The sequence below is a fragment of the Heterocephalus glaber genome, unplaced genomic scaffold (assembly GCF_053883595.1).
Source record: "Heterocephalus glaber isolate CG9 unplaced genomic scaffold, H.glaber_assembly_v1.0 deba00000122, whole genome shotgun sequence".
Taxonomy (NCBI): Eukaryota; Metazoa; Chordata; class Mammalia; order Rodentia; family Bathyergidae; genus Heterocephalus; species Heterocephalus glaber.
In genome coordinates, this window is record NW_028258138.1 from 8,787,791 (window position 1) to 8,803,927 (window position 16,137).

General features: G+C 45.8%; 1 protein-coding gene across 4 annotated transcripts in view; it reads left to right on the forward strand.

Annotated features, from left to right (window-relative positions):
• Runx1 (RUNX family transcription factor 1) overlaps positions 1-16,137 on the forward strand; it is a 237,047-nt gene that overhangs the window by 187,385 nt on the left and 33,525 nt on the right. For 2 of the 4 annotated variants that reach the window (XM_021256212.2, XM_013071314.3), the window contains one exon: positions 7,078-7,263. The exons of the other annotated variants lie outside the window; for them this stretch is intronic. In XM_021256212.2, the coding sequence (XP_021111871.1) occupies positions 7,078-7,263 (186 nt within the window). The remainder of the gene's footprint in view (positions 1-7,077; positions 7,264-16,137) is intronic. 4 annotated transcript variants of the gene reach the window in all.

Consider the following 16,137-nt stretch of genomic DNA (forward strand, 5'->3'; position numbering starts at 1 on the left):
CTTGAGGCAGCCAGACCGGAACCCTGGAAAGCAGGCTGGTGTGGCTGGAACAGGGAGTTGAATTCAGCTCATCTGCATGTTAGTTTCAAGTAGAGAGCACAACCTTAGGAAGCGGGTTTAGCAAAGTAGCAGCCTGCCCTCTGAAACGCATCCTTTATGCCATGGCAGGGGCCTTGCAGAGCCATGGTGTGGGAGGACACGTGGAAGGGGGTGCTTGTGTACGGGGAGACTCAGTGGGCACATGCTTACCTGTGGCCACCTGCTAGAGACCAGGCCTTCTCGGCCAAGGACAGCAAGGTCCCTGTGGCTGATTCTCCTGGGGTAAGGTGCTGTGTCTCTAGGAGTCCCCCAGTAGGCTGAGAGGTGACATCCTGGCAGGCTCTTCCCCATTGGCTCAGTGTGACTTAGATAGGAAGAGTCTGAGGAAGGACAGAGCCCTGCACGTAGATGAAGGAGGGTGATGAGTAGTGGCCGGGACTCACGTTCCTCCTGCCCTGATGGGAAGAGTGGGCCCTGGGGCCCCAAAGTCACTACTTTCTAACCATACAAGAACCAAGGACAAGAGAGTCTGGATTAAGGGTCTGTGGAGTGGCTTTCTTACTTCCCAGCAGAGCCTCTGACAGTTTCTTAGCAGGTTTTAATGTAAGGCCTCCTTCCTCTGGACTCACCCTTGGGGTGATAAAGGGAAAATCAGGGAAAGGGATGGTCCTGCTAGGTGGGGTCACAGGGAGGGTCAGCGGGGACTGCAGGAGGGAGAGGAGCCACCCACGAGAACTGCGGTCCACAGTCACAAAAAACTACCTCTCCACAAGGCCACAGATGCAACAGCAGGAGGCAGACGTAGAACAAATTCGTGTGTCACCTTGTCTAAACCGCTGGCCAGGTGGAAGACCAGACTGGAAGACACTGGGTGTCAAGATGCAGTTCTGAAGCCTATCTGAATGCTCAGACTTGGGACTGGCTCCCAGAGGCCTGGTATCTGCCTGAGAGATACACAAAAATCTTTGAGAGGCATAATGTCGTATTAAGTTACTCAAAAGAAAGGCTGTGCTTAGGTGGGGACTGGTGGTCCACACCTGTAATCACAGCACTGTGGGAGGCTGATACAGAAGGATTTCCCATTTGACCCCAGCTGGAATAACTTAGTGATTTAGTGAGACCCTGCCTCAAAATACAAAAAAATTAGCTGGGGATATAGCCCAGTGTAAAGGCCCTGGGTTTAACCTCCAGTACGACGAGAGGACAGGAAAGGAAAGAAAGAAAAAGGCCACACTTAGAGTTGTTCAGCAAGAACGGGGCCAGTACCAAATCGCAGCAGATGTAATTGCTGTGGAGGGTTTCAGAGCCCCTTGGAGTAATCCATCTTAGTCCTTTAATTCCAGGCCTCCAGATAAGGAGGCGGGGTGACGAAGAGGCTTGTTCGTGTCCCCGGTGGTAAGGTTTGGAGGAAGTGCAGGTTCAGGATGGAGAACACTTGAACGCCAGGCTGGCAGCAGCGTCTCCCTGGTGCCACGGTGCTGCTCCAGAGGAGTGGGGATTACGACTCCTACGTTAACACCCTGATCCTCAGGGGCATGCCCAGGCCTTAACTGCTGGCTTTCTGGTGTGGAATAATAGGTTCCACAGGCACCCTTTTCAGCCGTTCCCGAGTCCCCTGTCTGATGGCCAGGCAGGAGGTACTTCCTGCTGAAGAACCTGGGGTTCACTTTACAGACTCCCCTCACTGTTGTCAGCTCGACTTCCATGGACTCTGTCCAGTTAATAGCGGGAGACACACAAACATGAACAGGGCAGCGTTTGGGCCTTTTTAGCTGCTCTGTTTATATTCAAGAATTTCAAAAATAAAGAAAAAGACCACCAAACAGTTATCAGCAAATGGAGGCCATCACTCGGTGTCCACGGACACTTTGTCTGGACGCAGCAGGGTCGTGCAGCCAGTCCCTGTGCACCTGCGGGTGCCGCCTCTGCCAATTCCACCATGCGTTGATCAAAAATACCTGTACTAAACAGGTACAGACCTTCTATCTTGTTGCTATTCCTTAAACAGTACAGATAGTTCCTATTTACAGAACATTGACACTCTATTAGGCATTGTAAGTCGTCTACAGATGATTGCAAGTGTGTGGGAGGATGTGTGTAAGTTGTGTGCAAATACTAAGCCATTATATAAAGGGCTTGAGCGTCCTAGTGCTTTGGTATCTGCAGAGGTCCTGGAACCAGTCTCCCGTGGGGACTGAAGGACCCCTGTATTTGGTATTTTGTTTCCCAGTGTCCTGCAAATTAAATGCAGGCAGGAGAAGGGATGCAGTGGAGAAGCTGTACTTGTCAGCCAGAGGGACCTCCCCCCGCCGCCACACCGTGCATTCCCAGTGTGCTTCTAGAGTCTTACCAGAAATCTAGCTTTTTGAAAACCCCTATCCCAGACCCACCAAGCCAGAACCTCCCTGTAATGACCACTTGGGTGTGGAGTTGGCACTGTCTGTCCCATATCACTGTGCAGCCCTGGCTCTCCTAATTCTGCACACAAACTGGGAAGGCAGACAGTGCCAAAGCTGAAGCCCTAGTGCCCCTGTGATCTAAAACAAGAGGGCTCGGTATGCCTCTTCTCTCTTCATTTTGGGTTCGCAGAAATGCGAATGTGTGTATGTTGGGGGCTAGTGGGGGACTGGATGTGTTTTCAGACCTACGCCCATTCTGTAACTTGCTCTGTGAGATCGGTTCAGTAATACACAACCTCTCTGAATCTCACTTCCCTCAAATTAGTTTTAAAAATATGACTGATTGCTATGGCCTCTTCCAGTTCTGCAGTATAGCAACCTTGTGCTGTTCTCTTAGCTTAACAGTATGAGAAGAAGTGGCGGATTGAGGCTGTGTGTAGTTGTAGAATATTGGACAGTACGTAAACATGCACATGTAATATATACTATGATAATACATGAACGCACAAATGTATCATATATTTTATGTCACATTGTATGTTGCATGCATAATATACGAATGATCTATACTGTTGGACAGTATTTTCCCAACGTTGAGTGAGCCACCAGATGGCTAGGTTTGCTGTGAGGAAGGGTTATTTCACCACCTGCAAAAGACTTCAAGGAAGGACACTATTCACATGCCGCACTGTCACTTGAAAACCCTAATTACCTAGGGTCTGGAGGATTATTAAACAGGAAAAGTGAACCGTTCTCTACCCACACACGGTTTTTTTCCATAGTCATAAAACTGCAGCAAATCAAAGGAAGGATGAATCTGTGTTTTTATGTCCAGATCTTTGTACTTAGTATCAGGGTGACTGGCAAACTTCATCTGAAATGTAGATATCCTTTTAAAAGCGAGTGTATGAGATTCATGTGTCTTTTTAGGCAAAGTGCGATTTTATGCGCGCACACACACACACAGATGTGAATGTTTTTGATGTTATCGTTTTGTATAGCTTTTTTTTCAGCTGCTCGTCCTGACAGTGCTTTTAGTATTAACCTTTTAAATTTTTGTGTTGAGAATCTATTGAGGAAAATGGTAACCCCATCCCTATCAGGAACATGGACTGACATGTTGTTGGTTGTCAGAAAATTCTGTATTCTAGCTACCCAAACTTTTCTAAGAAAAGGTGGCAATTTAGCCTTATCTTGTTCACTGATAGAAGACATAAGTGTATTTCAGTTACTCTTAGCCACAGATCACACTGGCGTCTTGAAAAAGGCCATTGAGTTATATATGTGCCTGTTCAGTGAAGTTTATACAGAAGACAAGTGAAAGCTGTTCTCATTATCTATCAGAAAATATTGTAACATTTAGGGATGTCCTAATTGGCAGCTATCCCAGGAAACTACAGAAATGTCTTTGGAATGAAGTAAAATTTAGCAAATAGCATTCATTTATTTTTATTATATTTTCTCCCTTCCTTTTGTTCTTGGCTTCTAATGACTGCACGTATAACAAAATTCTAATCAAGCACTGTTTTTCAAAAATGTGCAAACGGTAATAGAAGAATGGAGGATACTTTTCAACTCTGAAGATTCAGTAAGATGTGCAGTATGAAATCTGGAGGTAGCCACTGTTTTAAGCACCACCCTGTAAGCATTCACAATTGATTTCCAACATGCTCAAAAAACCAGGCTGCAACATGTATTATATATGTTGAAAGCTGCACCATAATTTTACTAGTGGTTTGGTCCAGGGATGAATTCCCTATTGCTTTCCAGGCCCCAGTACTCTGAAAGAGGAAAAGTGAATTCCATAGTGGGCATTTTCCATACTCCTATTTAAGATTCAGGGGGCAAATTGGCATTTTAATAGCATGCAGATCCAGGAAACTAAAAACATAAAGCATTTGTTTTCCACAGCCAGAGAGTTGATATTAGAAGCTCCTATATTTCATACAAAATGTTGCTGTTTGGCACCTGAAACCTGGTGGTTTCAGAAAAGAAGAATTAGGTGTTCCTCAGCTCGAGCTTGTAAATGCATCTGGACCACACCTTGGACATGATGATGCTTTTCATTTCCCGTATGCCTGGTGTTGCAATTCTCTAGCACTGCTGTGAGCATGGGGGTCAAGTTTGTTCCAAAGGCTCTGGCTTACTCCCACGACACACGTGGGAAGACCATGGAATGAGCTCTTCTCCAGTCTTCCGGCATTAAGCTCAGCCCCAAGACTCCCAGGGCTTAGGAAATAGCTTAGGGTGAAGAGTTGTTTTTCTCTGAGTGGTGCCCGAACATTCCTGCTAAAGCAGACAGTCATCACTTAGTCTCTGTAAATGATGACGATTTTGGCAGGTGTCAGCTGGTATAAAAATGGCTCACATTAAAAGTCTTTTTTAAAGCACGGAGTAATGAGGGGGACTAATAAAAATAATAATCTCACATGTGTCTGGCCACATAGGGGCTTGCCTGAAATGACTTAATTCCTGTTTGGTTTCTCAGTGGCACGTGTCCCCAAGTGTGCTGAAGCAGACGCACTAACTGCCTTTCTTCAAAGGCTGGCCGAACATGCCGCCACACCCAGTGCTGTGTGTTCAGAATGATCCCGTGCGCACCATTCCCCTGGTCACCCGATGTCCTTCACATGGTGTTCTTCAAAAATGCCACTGGGTGCCCAAGGAATGTGAAGTTGAAACACAGAGAAAATGTTCTGGCAGCCTGGCTGGCTGGCATTCTTTCTGAGACCATAGAACTCTCCAGAAACATGTTTCCTGCCATTTTCTTTCCTTGACTCCTAATACTAGTCATTAAGCTGTGGCAACCATTTAAAGGGCAGAATTATGTTTTAAATGGTTTTTGAATTAAGAACTGTATGGGTTTTTCTTTTTCTGCAAAGGAAATTTCAGGCTTTTTTTAGTGTGACAAGAAATGTCTGTCACCAAGATGAGAGGAGGGAGGACTAAGGAAGTCTCCATCAGGGGACATTAAATTATGCTATGACTGAACAAAATAGGATGTTCTAGAAAAAGACAATTTTGTACTTCTGAGGGAAAAGGATGACAGGGTTGCTCAGGAACCTGGCCCCTTTTGTCCACAGAGCTAGTGCTTAAAATACTCAGCCCATAAGAGGCCTCTCACATGTGTGCTGGCTGAGCCTGCGTGACTCAGGGTGTTTGCGTTCAAGTCGAGTGTTGTGGGCTGGAGCGCTGAATCAGAGTCCAGATTTGCCTTGGTGACACATGAAAAGAGGGAGCGTTGCATTTGAACTACACAAATATTATGCTTAAGTATTTTTCCTCCTTTTGGAGCCAAACAGGTCTTGTTAATGATAAAATCACTGCAATATAGTGGGCCCTTTTTCTGGTCTGGAATTTGAGACACTGTCAAGGGTGCCAAGGGGCCCTGTAGCAGGAAGAAATGGCAAGCCATGGAGATTTGGAATCATAACACAAGTTATACAATTTAATTTTATAATTGTAGCGATGGCGAGTTAGAGGAAAATGGGCTGCTCCCAGCCCCACTGCTATCCTGGGCTGTGGAGAGTGGAGCTAAGGGTCCTGGTTCTAATTTAGGATTGGGGAGGGGACAGGAAGGGGAACTTTCTAGGGGCAGTAAGCTGGCTGCCTCTCCAGTCTTGTTCTGAGGCTGCTTGACAATCGAGGGTTTTGGTGAAATGGATCAAGGGCTCTACTCAAACAAACTTCAAGGTTACAGAAGGAATGAGAGGCCATCCTCTCAGAAAGAGGAAAGGATTACCCAGGCCTTTTGTGCCGTGTCCCACTAGGGTACCCCCAACTCTGCCATCTCTGGTTTAATGGCATTTTGATGGTGGATTCAGAGAGAAAACTGGAGGTCCATCCAGCCCGCCTGACCCATCCCATGTAAGCGTCTCTGCTTGCCACTCTCTGGTGACCGTGATTTTGATGAGGAGCATGAGGACTGAGGCAAGGACACCTACTATCCACACAGACACTGAGAATCCACCTTCCCACCCTCGATCCTGAGCCCCCCAGGAAGAGTCACCCAACCAGCTGATGGCTCCCTTAGGCCTAGCCTGCTGAGAACACTGGACAAAGCCCAGGCTTCTCCTTCCTGCCCACTCCCTCTTAGGGGTGCACCCAGGGCGTGGGTTTTGAGAAGAAAGCAGCTCCTAAGAAGCCTTTGTGGCGAGGAAGAGGGGCTGCCCCTTATGTACCAGGAAATCTGAGTTCCTGCCTGTGGGTTTGCCGCTGCACCCCATTTCCTTTTGGAAGGGACATGCCGCTAAGCTCCAGGACACCTCTCAGACCTGCCACAGTAGCCTTTGCAGTAAGGAGCGACATGATGCTATGCGGACAGCACCTTTCCTGGCTGCCACAGCCGGTGGGCCAAACGCTTCCTTCTCCATTGCCACTGCTGCTGCCACCAACCCCGCACCCTGCTGAATTCTGCCCAAAGAGGTGGTGCAAGGATTGGAGTGGGTGTGGGGAACACCCTGTGGCCAGCGTGATGAGGGGCGAATCTCCAGAGTCCACACATCCTGGGTGAGGGGAGAGGGAGGGGAAAGGCAAGACAGCGCCCAGCTTTAGAAATTCCACAATGCATTTTCTGATCTCTTCCCTCCCTCCTTCCCTCTCTCCCTCCCTGACCCTCCCCACCCGCTCCCCACAATAGGACATCGTCAGAAACTAGATGATCAGACCAAGCCTGGGAGCTTGTCCTTTTCCGAGCGGCTCAGTGAACTGGAGCAGCTGCGGCGCACGGCCATGAGGGTCAGCCCGCACCACCCAGCCCCCACGCCCAACCCTCGCGTGAACCACTCCACTGCCTTTAACCCTCAGCCTCAGAGCCAGATGCAGGGTAAGTACCAGGGTGGAGCCCACTTGCTGCCTCGCGCTCGCCTTAAGGGGCCACCATGCACAGAGCCCACCCAGGACAGCCCTGGCTTTTCCTGGAGGCTCAGAGAGAGCTCATAGCAATGCAGATTCCTAGACTGCATCCACCTGCTGAGTCCATCCAAACAGAGAGATCTGGATGGAGAAGCGTTGGTGCACAGGAGATAGAGGAGCTATAGTTATGGGTATAGATATCCATAGCTGTGTATGCAGTGTCTCTTGGGTATCCATGGGAGATGTGTTCCAGGACCGACAAGGATGCCGAAATCCTTAGGTGCTCAAGTCCCTTGTATAAAATGGCATAGTATTTGCATTTAACCTGCACCCATCCTCCCATAGACTTTAAATTATCTCTGGATTACTTCTAATAGCTAATGCAATGTAAGTGCTGTGTAAATAGATGTTACAGTGATTCAGGCCAAGAAAAGAAAGTTTGTACATATTTATTATAGGTGCAATTGTTAAAATATTTTCAACCCATGCTTATTTGAATCCTTGGATGTAGCACCCACAAGGACAAGAATGAATATTTTAAGAATAAGCTTTGGCTATACTGTTTTCTAACCTACCCACCCATTAGGCTTACAGACACATACAAATGCACACATATGGACATAACTCTAGGTAAATGGTCAGATGTTTGAGGTTCTCGTTGCCTTCAGATTATCTGTGTTTTTTAATGTATGTTATTTTTAAGAATACAAAGCAATGGTAGGCATGGTTGGATGCCATCACATCACGCATAATACCTGCAAATCAATAAAGAATGCAGGTCTCCCTACCCCATGGGGCTGGCCAGCAATTGTAAAAAAACACTGTAAAATGCAATAATTGCCTAGAACCCACTGTGCCAAATTAGATAATAGGCGTGGTTCATTTACACGGTAGAAGTGCTGACACCAGTGGCTGATCTGTGGTACCCGTCTGAGCACCCGAAATGCAGTCATCTCTCTGTGCTGTACAGGACGCAGCTGTATATGATATGGGCACAGTCATAGCCCTTTGTCAAAGAAGCAGGCTTGTTCAACTCAAAGCGGAAGATAAACAACACATCTGCAGAAAAGGGCAGGCAGCCAGCAGCGGATGTGGTAGCTCCTTGCCCCTCTTGTACAGCAAGAATGAGCTTCCCGAGGCGTTTTCTAGATGTGAGTCGTGTTGTGGGATGCGCAGGCATCTGTTTGGTCGAGTTTCTGGGCCGATGGCTCTCTGTTGTGGTTAACATGTGAGGCTCTTGCAAGGCTTGCCGGCATCTTCGGCAGAGCAAGATAGAAAGCCCAGGCCCTTCGCAAACACAGTTGTGTTTCTGGGGGAGGTTCTTTTGTTAGAGTGGAAAATTCCCAACGAAGTCTTCCCATAAAATAACCATGCACACAGCTGTGAAGTGGGCTGTCTGTAGGGGAGCCCTTTTGTATACAAACAGAGACCTCAGGCTTGATGTTTGGAAGGCTGCCTCTCATCTTTGCGTAGGTATATTTTGGATAAGGCCCTGGGAAGTCAGTGGTCCCCTGGCTCTCGATAATCATAAATAATGATTCAGAATATGCATATTGACTTTAAAAGTGCAAGGGTGTATGGTAAATTAGGGCAAACGGTGGGAGGGGTGGGGCTAGGGTGAAAGGAAACAAAACCCCCAAGGAGGTGCTTTTCACTTGTGTTGTTTGGGTCATTTAAATTACCCCATGTCATCTTCAGGGTTCCATGTGTCAAAATCAAAAGGAAGACTTCTGTTGTCTTATTCTCTCCTTGCTTCACTGACTATCGATACCACTAGTCTGATAAAGGAATTTGCCTTTTTTTTTTTTTTTACTGATAATGGAAGAAAACCTATTAAGCATCATTAAAGAAAATGGAAAATTCCACCATATGGGGGAGCAAATTAAAATTGTCACCATTGAGTCTGCTTTTTTCCAACAGTTTTGCAGAGGGAGGAATCCAATCTAATTACTTCCTTTCATCAGATATGATTCCTTGCCCCTTCCCCAAAAAAAGAAGGGGCTGGGAAGGTGGCCCATTGGCATTCCTGTCCTCTGAGAGCAGGCTCGCTTGGACAGAGGTGTTACCACGGACGGGCAGTCTGCAGCACTTTGGAGGACTGTGTGCTTGGCAGAGATCAGGTTTAATGCCAAGCATCACCCCTTTCTTGCTCCTTTTAAAAACTTTTTACTTCTGCGACATCTAAGCAATCATAACTTGCTTTTAGAGTGCCCTAGGGGCTTGGTTGCTACTCTAAAGACTGTGTTAACTGTATTGCTGATGTTCTTTCTCTCCAAAATGTGGATTTGATATGCAGTACTTCACGTGTAAAATGGCAGGAACAGTGTTTTAGAAATCAGTTTCTAGAATTTTCCTGTAGAAATCTCTCTCTCCCTCTCTTTTCCTCTAGATCTTGCTGTCACTCTCCTCTTTCTCTCCTGCCTTCTCTCTTTCCTCCCTACTCTGTCTCCATATGTCTTTCTCCCTCTCTCTTTCCATAAAGAAAATGCTATTTTACACATGTCAAGTTTTAAATCGACCCTTGAGCTTTGGAAAAAAAAAAAAACCTGGAAATTAGAATGTTAACACAGGTAATAGGAAAGTATAGGGCGGCCAATACCTTCACTTTTTCTTGACATGAGGGAAATGGTTAATTTCCAGGCTTCGTTCTAGAGTGTCCGTATTATATTTAAAATCACAGTTTAAGAAAAACAGCGTGTGTTTTATGGTTCTCTTTGAAATTAAACAGCAGCAGTAGTTTTAAGAAACATATTCGTTCCAGAAGTAGTCAGGGCAGTCCCTCAGCTACGCTGCGCAAATGTTTTTCAGCTTGACAGATGTATCAGAAGCTGGAAGCCGGAAGGATGGCCAAGGTTTATGGAAGGGCTGGGGACTGTGGCTTGCTGGGGCCTCCTTGGGAGGGTGGAGCAGGCAGGAAATCACTCATACAGAATGTCGCCTCTATTTATCTAGAATCAGGTGTGCTTGAGAATCACTCAAAAGAGCCATCTCCGATGATCTGGGGCAGGATGCAGAGGGAGAGGGGCAGGTTGCCATGCCACCAAACCACTGTTTATTTGTTGAGGTTTTAGCTATAAAAGGACTGAGGTTAATTTCAACTTCCTATTTTACCAGGTCTTAAAACTGAATAGAAAGCCATTTTGTCATGGCTGCACGTTCATGCAAATCAAGACTTCATCATTAACTGCTACAGTCAAATTTTAGAATTCTTTTATATTCCTTTTAGAAGAGGGGACAGGGTAGATTGTAGAGAGCTGGAGGGAACTGATGCCTGTTCGGTCACACCTCCCTCTTAGAGGTGCCTTCAGGCACCCAAGTGAATAATTTTCAGAATTTGACTCTGATTTACCAATCTGAGGAACCACATTTAAGATGGTGCCACTTCCTCCTCTGGAGAGATAAAGATGGGCTGAGGGATGCTGGTGCAGAAAACCATCAAACCCAAATAAACTAAGAGGCCAGTGCTGTTGTCATTGCCCACATTGGTTGCTATAAACACCTAAGCACTAAGGTTGAACTCTTTCGTTGGGCCAACTGTGATATATTTTGGCATGGGAGAGAGACTCAGATCTACAGTGTCCCATTCCCATGATCCCGTGGCAAGGTTTACATACAAACTGAACCTCAGGGATTAACAGCTGCCCACCATTTCTAAGATCCTAAGTGAAGAATGTGAGACTCGAATCCAGATCTTTCTGGTAGCAAAGCCTGTGCAGGAGGGGTGTAGGGGTTGAGCAGCATGGAGAATAAGTGGAGTCACCAGTGGAGCTCTGGGAGAAGTGCTAGGCTTGTCGCTCTCACGGACCTGTAGTGAATGTGTGCTATTGTGATTAGACAGTGATGATTGTGATAACTTTGGGCTCTGTGGTGGACGCCTTGATGATCTGTCTCCTTTTGGTGCATGGCCATGTCTTTTTAAAGATGGAGAGAAAGGAAAACTGAGGATAATAAACCTCTGAGCATTCATGAACGGGGGATATATGGGCAGAAAGAGGGCTTTTCTGTGGCCCTATCTTCTGTACTGGGGCGGCTGCCTCTTCCTATAGGAGGCTCTCGCTGGGGGCCAGTGGAACCAAGCTTTCTTACGTATCCAAACCCAGGCAACATCTGGTCAGCCATGGGAGGGTAGATGCCTCCGCTTAAGAGTTCCATGTGGCCCCCAAGAGGGGCCCGGGCTTCTCGGGTCATCACCAATTCTTAGGATTCCAAATGATTTTTGTTTTGATATTTACGTTCTCTAAAAGTTCAACTTACTTTGGAAAGACTGTATTCTCATGCCGCTATCTACAAAATTCTTTGAGGTACTGAATTGTCTGTTTCTCAGTTGTGTGGAATTACTTATGCTAGTCTACTTTTCCCCTTATCTGCTGTGTGGGTCAAAGAAAGGAAAGCTTTCCACCTTCCTGTAGGAAGGGGAGTTAAAACCCCGTGTCCCAGGCAACCATTTCAGACCAGGAGATGAGACCTGGGGACCTCTTGCCTGAGCCCCCAAGGGTTCATGACAGCCTAGATGGCAGTAAGTGGAGAGACAGAAAATGACACAAAGCCCCTTTCCAGCTGTGATGTAAAACATTCAGCTGCATCGCGCTGCTTTCTCTCTCCTGTCTGTCTCTGTCTTTCTGTCTCTGCCCCTCCCTTTCATTTTAGAAGCAATGTGGAGTGGGGGCTGTTGATTACTTTGAAAGCAGATGCTACAGTCAAACACTAGAAATTATCGTGTGTAAATCCATAAATGATCATGTAATGGTCATACAAAGTAAAGTAAGTATTCAGAGAGCTAGAAATCAACTTGTAAGACTCGCTTACAACGTGAAAGTGAATAGTGTCATTGCTAAGTAGCTCTAAGTGTGGTAGAGTTCGGAACCTGAAAACCTAGAGTGTCAGAATCTTACTTGGAAAGCCAGCCTCCAGCAGGAGTTCTCATGAAAAAAGTTGAGGGAGGGTAAGGGGGGAGGGAGGCCGAGAGAGAGGAAGGGAGAAAAGAAGGAAATGGAAAGGAAGGAAGGAAAAGAAGAGAAAAGCAAGAGGGATACATCCAGAATGAAGGCCCTCCATTGGGATGTGTGGCTTAAGGTGCCTCCCTCCCTCTTCCTGTATCACAGGCCTGCAGAGTGAGAAGCATGATAGATTAAAGGCCTCTCAAGGGAGAAACTGAGGACTCAGTCACTGTTTCTATATTCATAGCTGGTGCAACATAAACTGTAAGTTTAAGGAAAGGATGGAAAACTCAAACAAAGAAATTGCACTGTAGACATTCATTAAAGGGTAAAGAAGGATGGGAGGAAGAGTCAGTTGGCCTTGGCATCCTGATCTACATGTGTCCTTTGTCTCTTGAGTCCAAGGTGGCTGACACAGCCTATTGTTCCTTGGAGAGTTATTTCCTGGTACTCAGAGTGGGAACAGGGTATTCTCTGAATTCCTTCATGGATAGGGCCAGTTACTATGATGGTTTAGAGCTAAAGCGTTCCTCAAAAGTCTCACATGTTCAGAGGCAGGGCTTTTTGAAAGTGATTATAGCATGGGGGTGCCACACTCATCAGTCCATTCTAGTCCATTTAATTCATAGCTAAATGTGCCGTTAGAAGGTGGAGTCCAGGTGGAGGAGGTGCGTGTCTGTCTTTCTGGCTTCTCCTGCTCTCTCTGCTTCCTGACTGCCTCAGGGTAAGCAGCTTTCCTCCACCATACCCATCTGCCATGCATTTCTACCTTGGAGCCAACCACAATGGACTGAACCCTCTGAAGTCATAAGCAAAAATAAACCTTTTCTCCTCTAAGTTGTGCATGTCAGGTGCTTTGTTCTAGCAACAAGAAAGCTGACCAGTATAGGTACCAACACAGTGCTGTCCCTGGCAGCACAACTCAAATGCCTGTCCTGTATTTAACATCTTGCTACATCTCAGTACTTCATTACCAGTCCTTCAAAGGGGACATTAATCTGGTGAGCTGTCAGGCCCATTGAACTCAAAAACCACATTTTAGTGGGGCATTGTTTTGTGGCTAAACATTTTTCATGTGTGTTGTTCAGAGTGGTCAGTCTATGGCAGTGGTGGCAAACCTATAGCATGTATGCCCCAGTGGCCATGCAGAGCCCTCTCTGTGGGCATCCAAGCCAAGTGTATGAGTTATTTTTTCTAAACTAAACCCTCCATATTCAGGTTTAATTGAAGTATTGGCACTTTGGGATAAATAAATGGCTTTGGGGTTGCAGTTTGGGCACTCAGTCTCTGAAAGGTTCACCATCAGTGGTGTGTGGTCTCAGGAGTGTGTTAGTACCTTGTGGACATCTTTACTAATCAGAAGAAAGATTTCTTATTACAGCTTGATAGTAATGATAAAATATTCCTTCCATGAGCTAAATAGGTTCTAAACTTTTCCCTGATAACTTATGAATCTAGAGGCCAGCGTGTATCTATATTTGAAAAGGTTTTGCTGGGAAGAATAATAGCTTTTAACAAAGCTATAGTTGGTGTACTTACCTGATATTGGTGTTAAATAGCAGGAAGTCAGAAAGATAGCAGAGCACTGTCGCTAGGAAAGAGGCCCCAGAGGTAGGCCACGTCCATCCAAAGTTGACCTTTATTGAAAATACTGTAAGGACTTTTAGCAAGAACCTTAAGTGCTTAAAGACTCAGTTGGGAGTAATGGGAGTATTGACTGTACTTGCAGATCCTAGGGCCACTGTGAAACATAACGTAGTGGATCAGGGAGCCAGCCCTAAGCTGACAGTACATGCTACCTGTATGATTAGCAGCAGCAATATATTGGTCTCCTCTGGCTACTACAATAAATTACCACAGATTTGGTGACTTAAAGCCACAGTCTTATGGTGGGAGGCTAGAAGTCCAACATCAAGGTGTTAGCAGGGCCATGATCCCTTTGAAGCCTATAGGGGAAGATCCTTCCTTGATTCTTCTGACCTTTGGCGGCTCCAGGTATTCCCTAGTTTGTGGCTGCCTCACTTGGGTCTTTTTTTCCCTCTTTACATGGCCTTCTCCATTTCTTTCCCTCTGCCTCTTGTAAGGACACACGCCATTGGATTTTGCACCCCCCCCCCCCGGGAATCCATCATGATCTCAAGATCCTTTTCCAAATAAAAGACCCACTTTCCAAATAAGATCACATTCATAGTTTTGAGAGTGAGAACAGGAACCATCTTTTCTGGGGCCACCACTCAACCCTCTCTATCAAGGACAAAGCAGAGGGGTCATTGGGCCATTTGCCTAGCGCCATGGAAAATCATTTTCCTGTCTCCATCGCCTAGAATAGCATGGTGGACAGGTAAATGTGAAGTCAGCACCTCTTGCCTGCAGGCCATGGCTTCTGGCTATTTATATCTCACCTGCAACTCACAACATCGTTACTTTCATTTCCTAGCCTGGAGAATGCATTTGTATGGGTGTGTGTGTGTGTGTGTGTGTGTGTTTGTGTGTGTGTGTGTGTGTGTGTGTAACTGGATATGTCTCATGTTTTCTAGAGCACTTATATAGATAGAACCAAGAGCACCAGTGGTAGGCAAAGGGAGCTTTTCCTGGTGTCCATGCAGCAATGCCAGACCAGAAGATGGGCAGCCTGGTGTCTCTACCCTGAACCCCCAAAAGCCCATGGCCACATAGATGGCAGTAAAACAGAGGAACAGAAAATGACATGAACACCAAAGCCAGCCAGTTGGGATGGATTCAAGAATTTGACCTCCTGGACAGAGCTTGACATGTCATTGTTATTTTGAAGCAAGCAGTGGCTTTATTGCAAGGTCTTGTCCACTGGACACTCATTTCCAAGGGATGGTCATTCACTTTGCATATCTCATTATTATCTCAAATTTTCAAATCACCTGACGATAACCTTTCAGTTTTGGATATTTAAAAGAGCACATGGAATGTAGTCACGCCCAAGTTTACCAAAAGTTTGTACCAAGAAAAGAACAAACACTGTATGCTGATATGAGAAAAAGCTCTAGTTACAAAGCTAGTTCTCCAAACTGAGTTGGTTTAACTCATTTGCATTATCATGGAACAAAAATACAAGTCCGCTGTGATTCAGTTATGTTAGAGCCCTTTAAAATCCAACATGTTGTGATTTAAATAATACAAAGGATTACAATTGTCTCCTTTTCCCTTTTACCCTCTGGTCTTCAGGACACCCCAGCCTAACTTTAGAAGACAGAGAGGGAGGCAAAAGATGCCACTTGGCTCCATCACTGGAAGTCACGTTAGTGCCTACTTGTGCCATATTTCACGTTTCCCTTTCAAGGCTTAGCAACACATGGACTTTTGATTGTGAAACCATTGCCTCCAAAGCAGCAGAACAGCCTAATTGTTATGGAGATTAAAGATACTGATTGCAAAATGCCTGCAAATAAAATCTTCACTGACAAACCCCGTTTCTTTCCATAGGCTTTTTCTCCATAATCTTTTTCTGGCAGAACATTTTATGTTTTGCTGTGAGAGATTCAGTTACCAACCACAATAAATAAAACAAAATAATAACTTAAAAGAACAGTATAGAAACCACCCTAAAAATAAATATTGGTCAATCGTGTTTAATTTTTGTACACTCCCGAGAATGGAGTGAGGAGACCGATTTATAGTCTGTTGGTTTCTGATTAGCAAGCTGTGGAAAGTCTTCGGGAGGAGCTTTAGCCTGTCCAGGCTCTCTGAAGTAGCAACAGAACATTTACTGCTTAAAAAATATAAGCAGTTTCAGGAGAAAACAACCACGGTAGTACATGGCCATGTGAGCCATGGACAGGAAAGGCTGGGCAGAGGAGACAGGGGGTCTTCTCAGACTCAGGCTAAAGTACCACAGTCCTGAGCATCATCACTACTGTTACTTCAAGGGTGTGTAT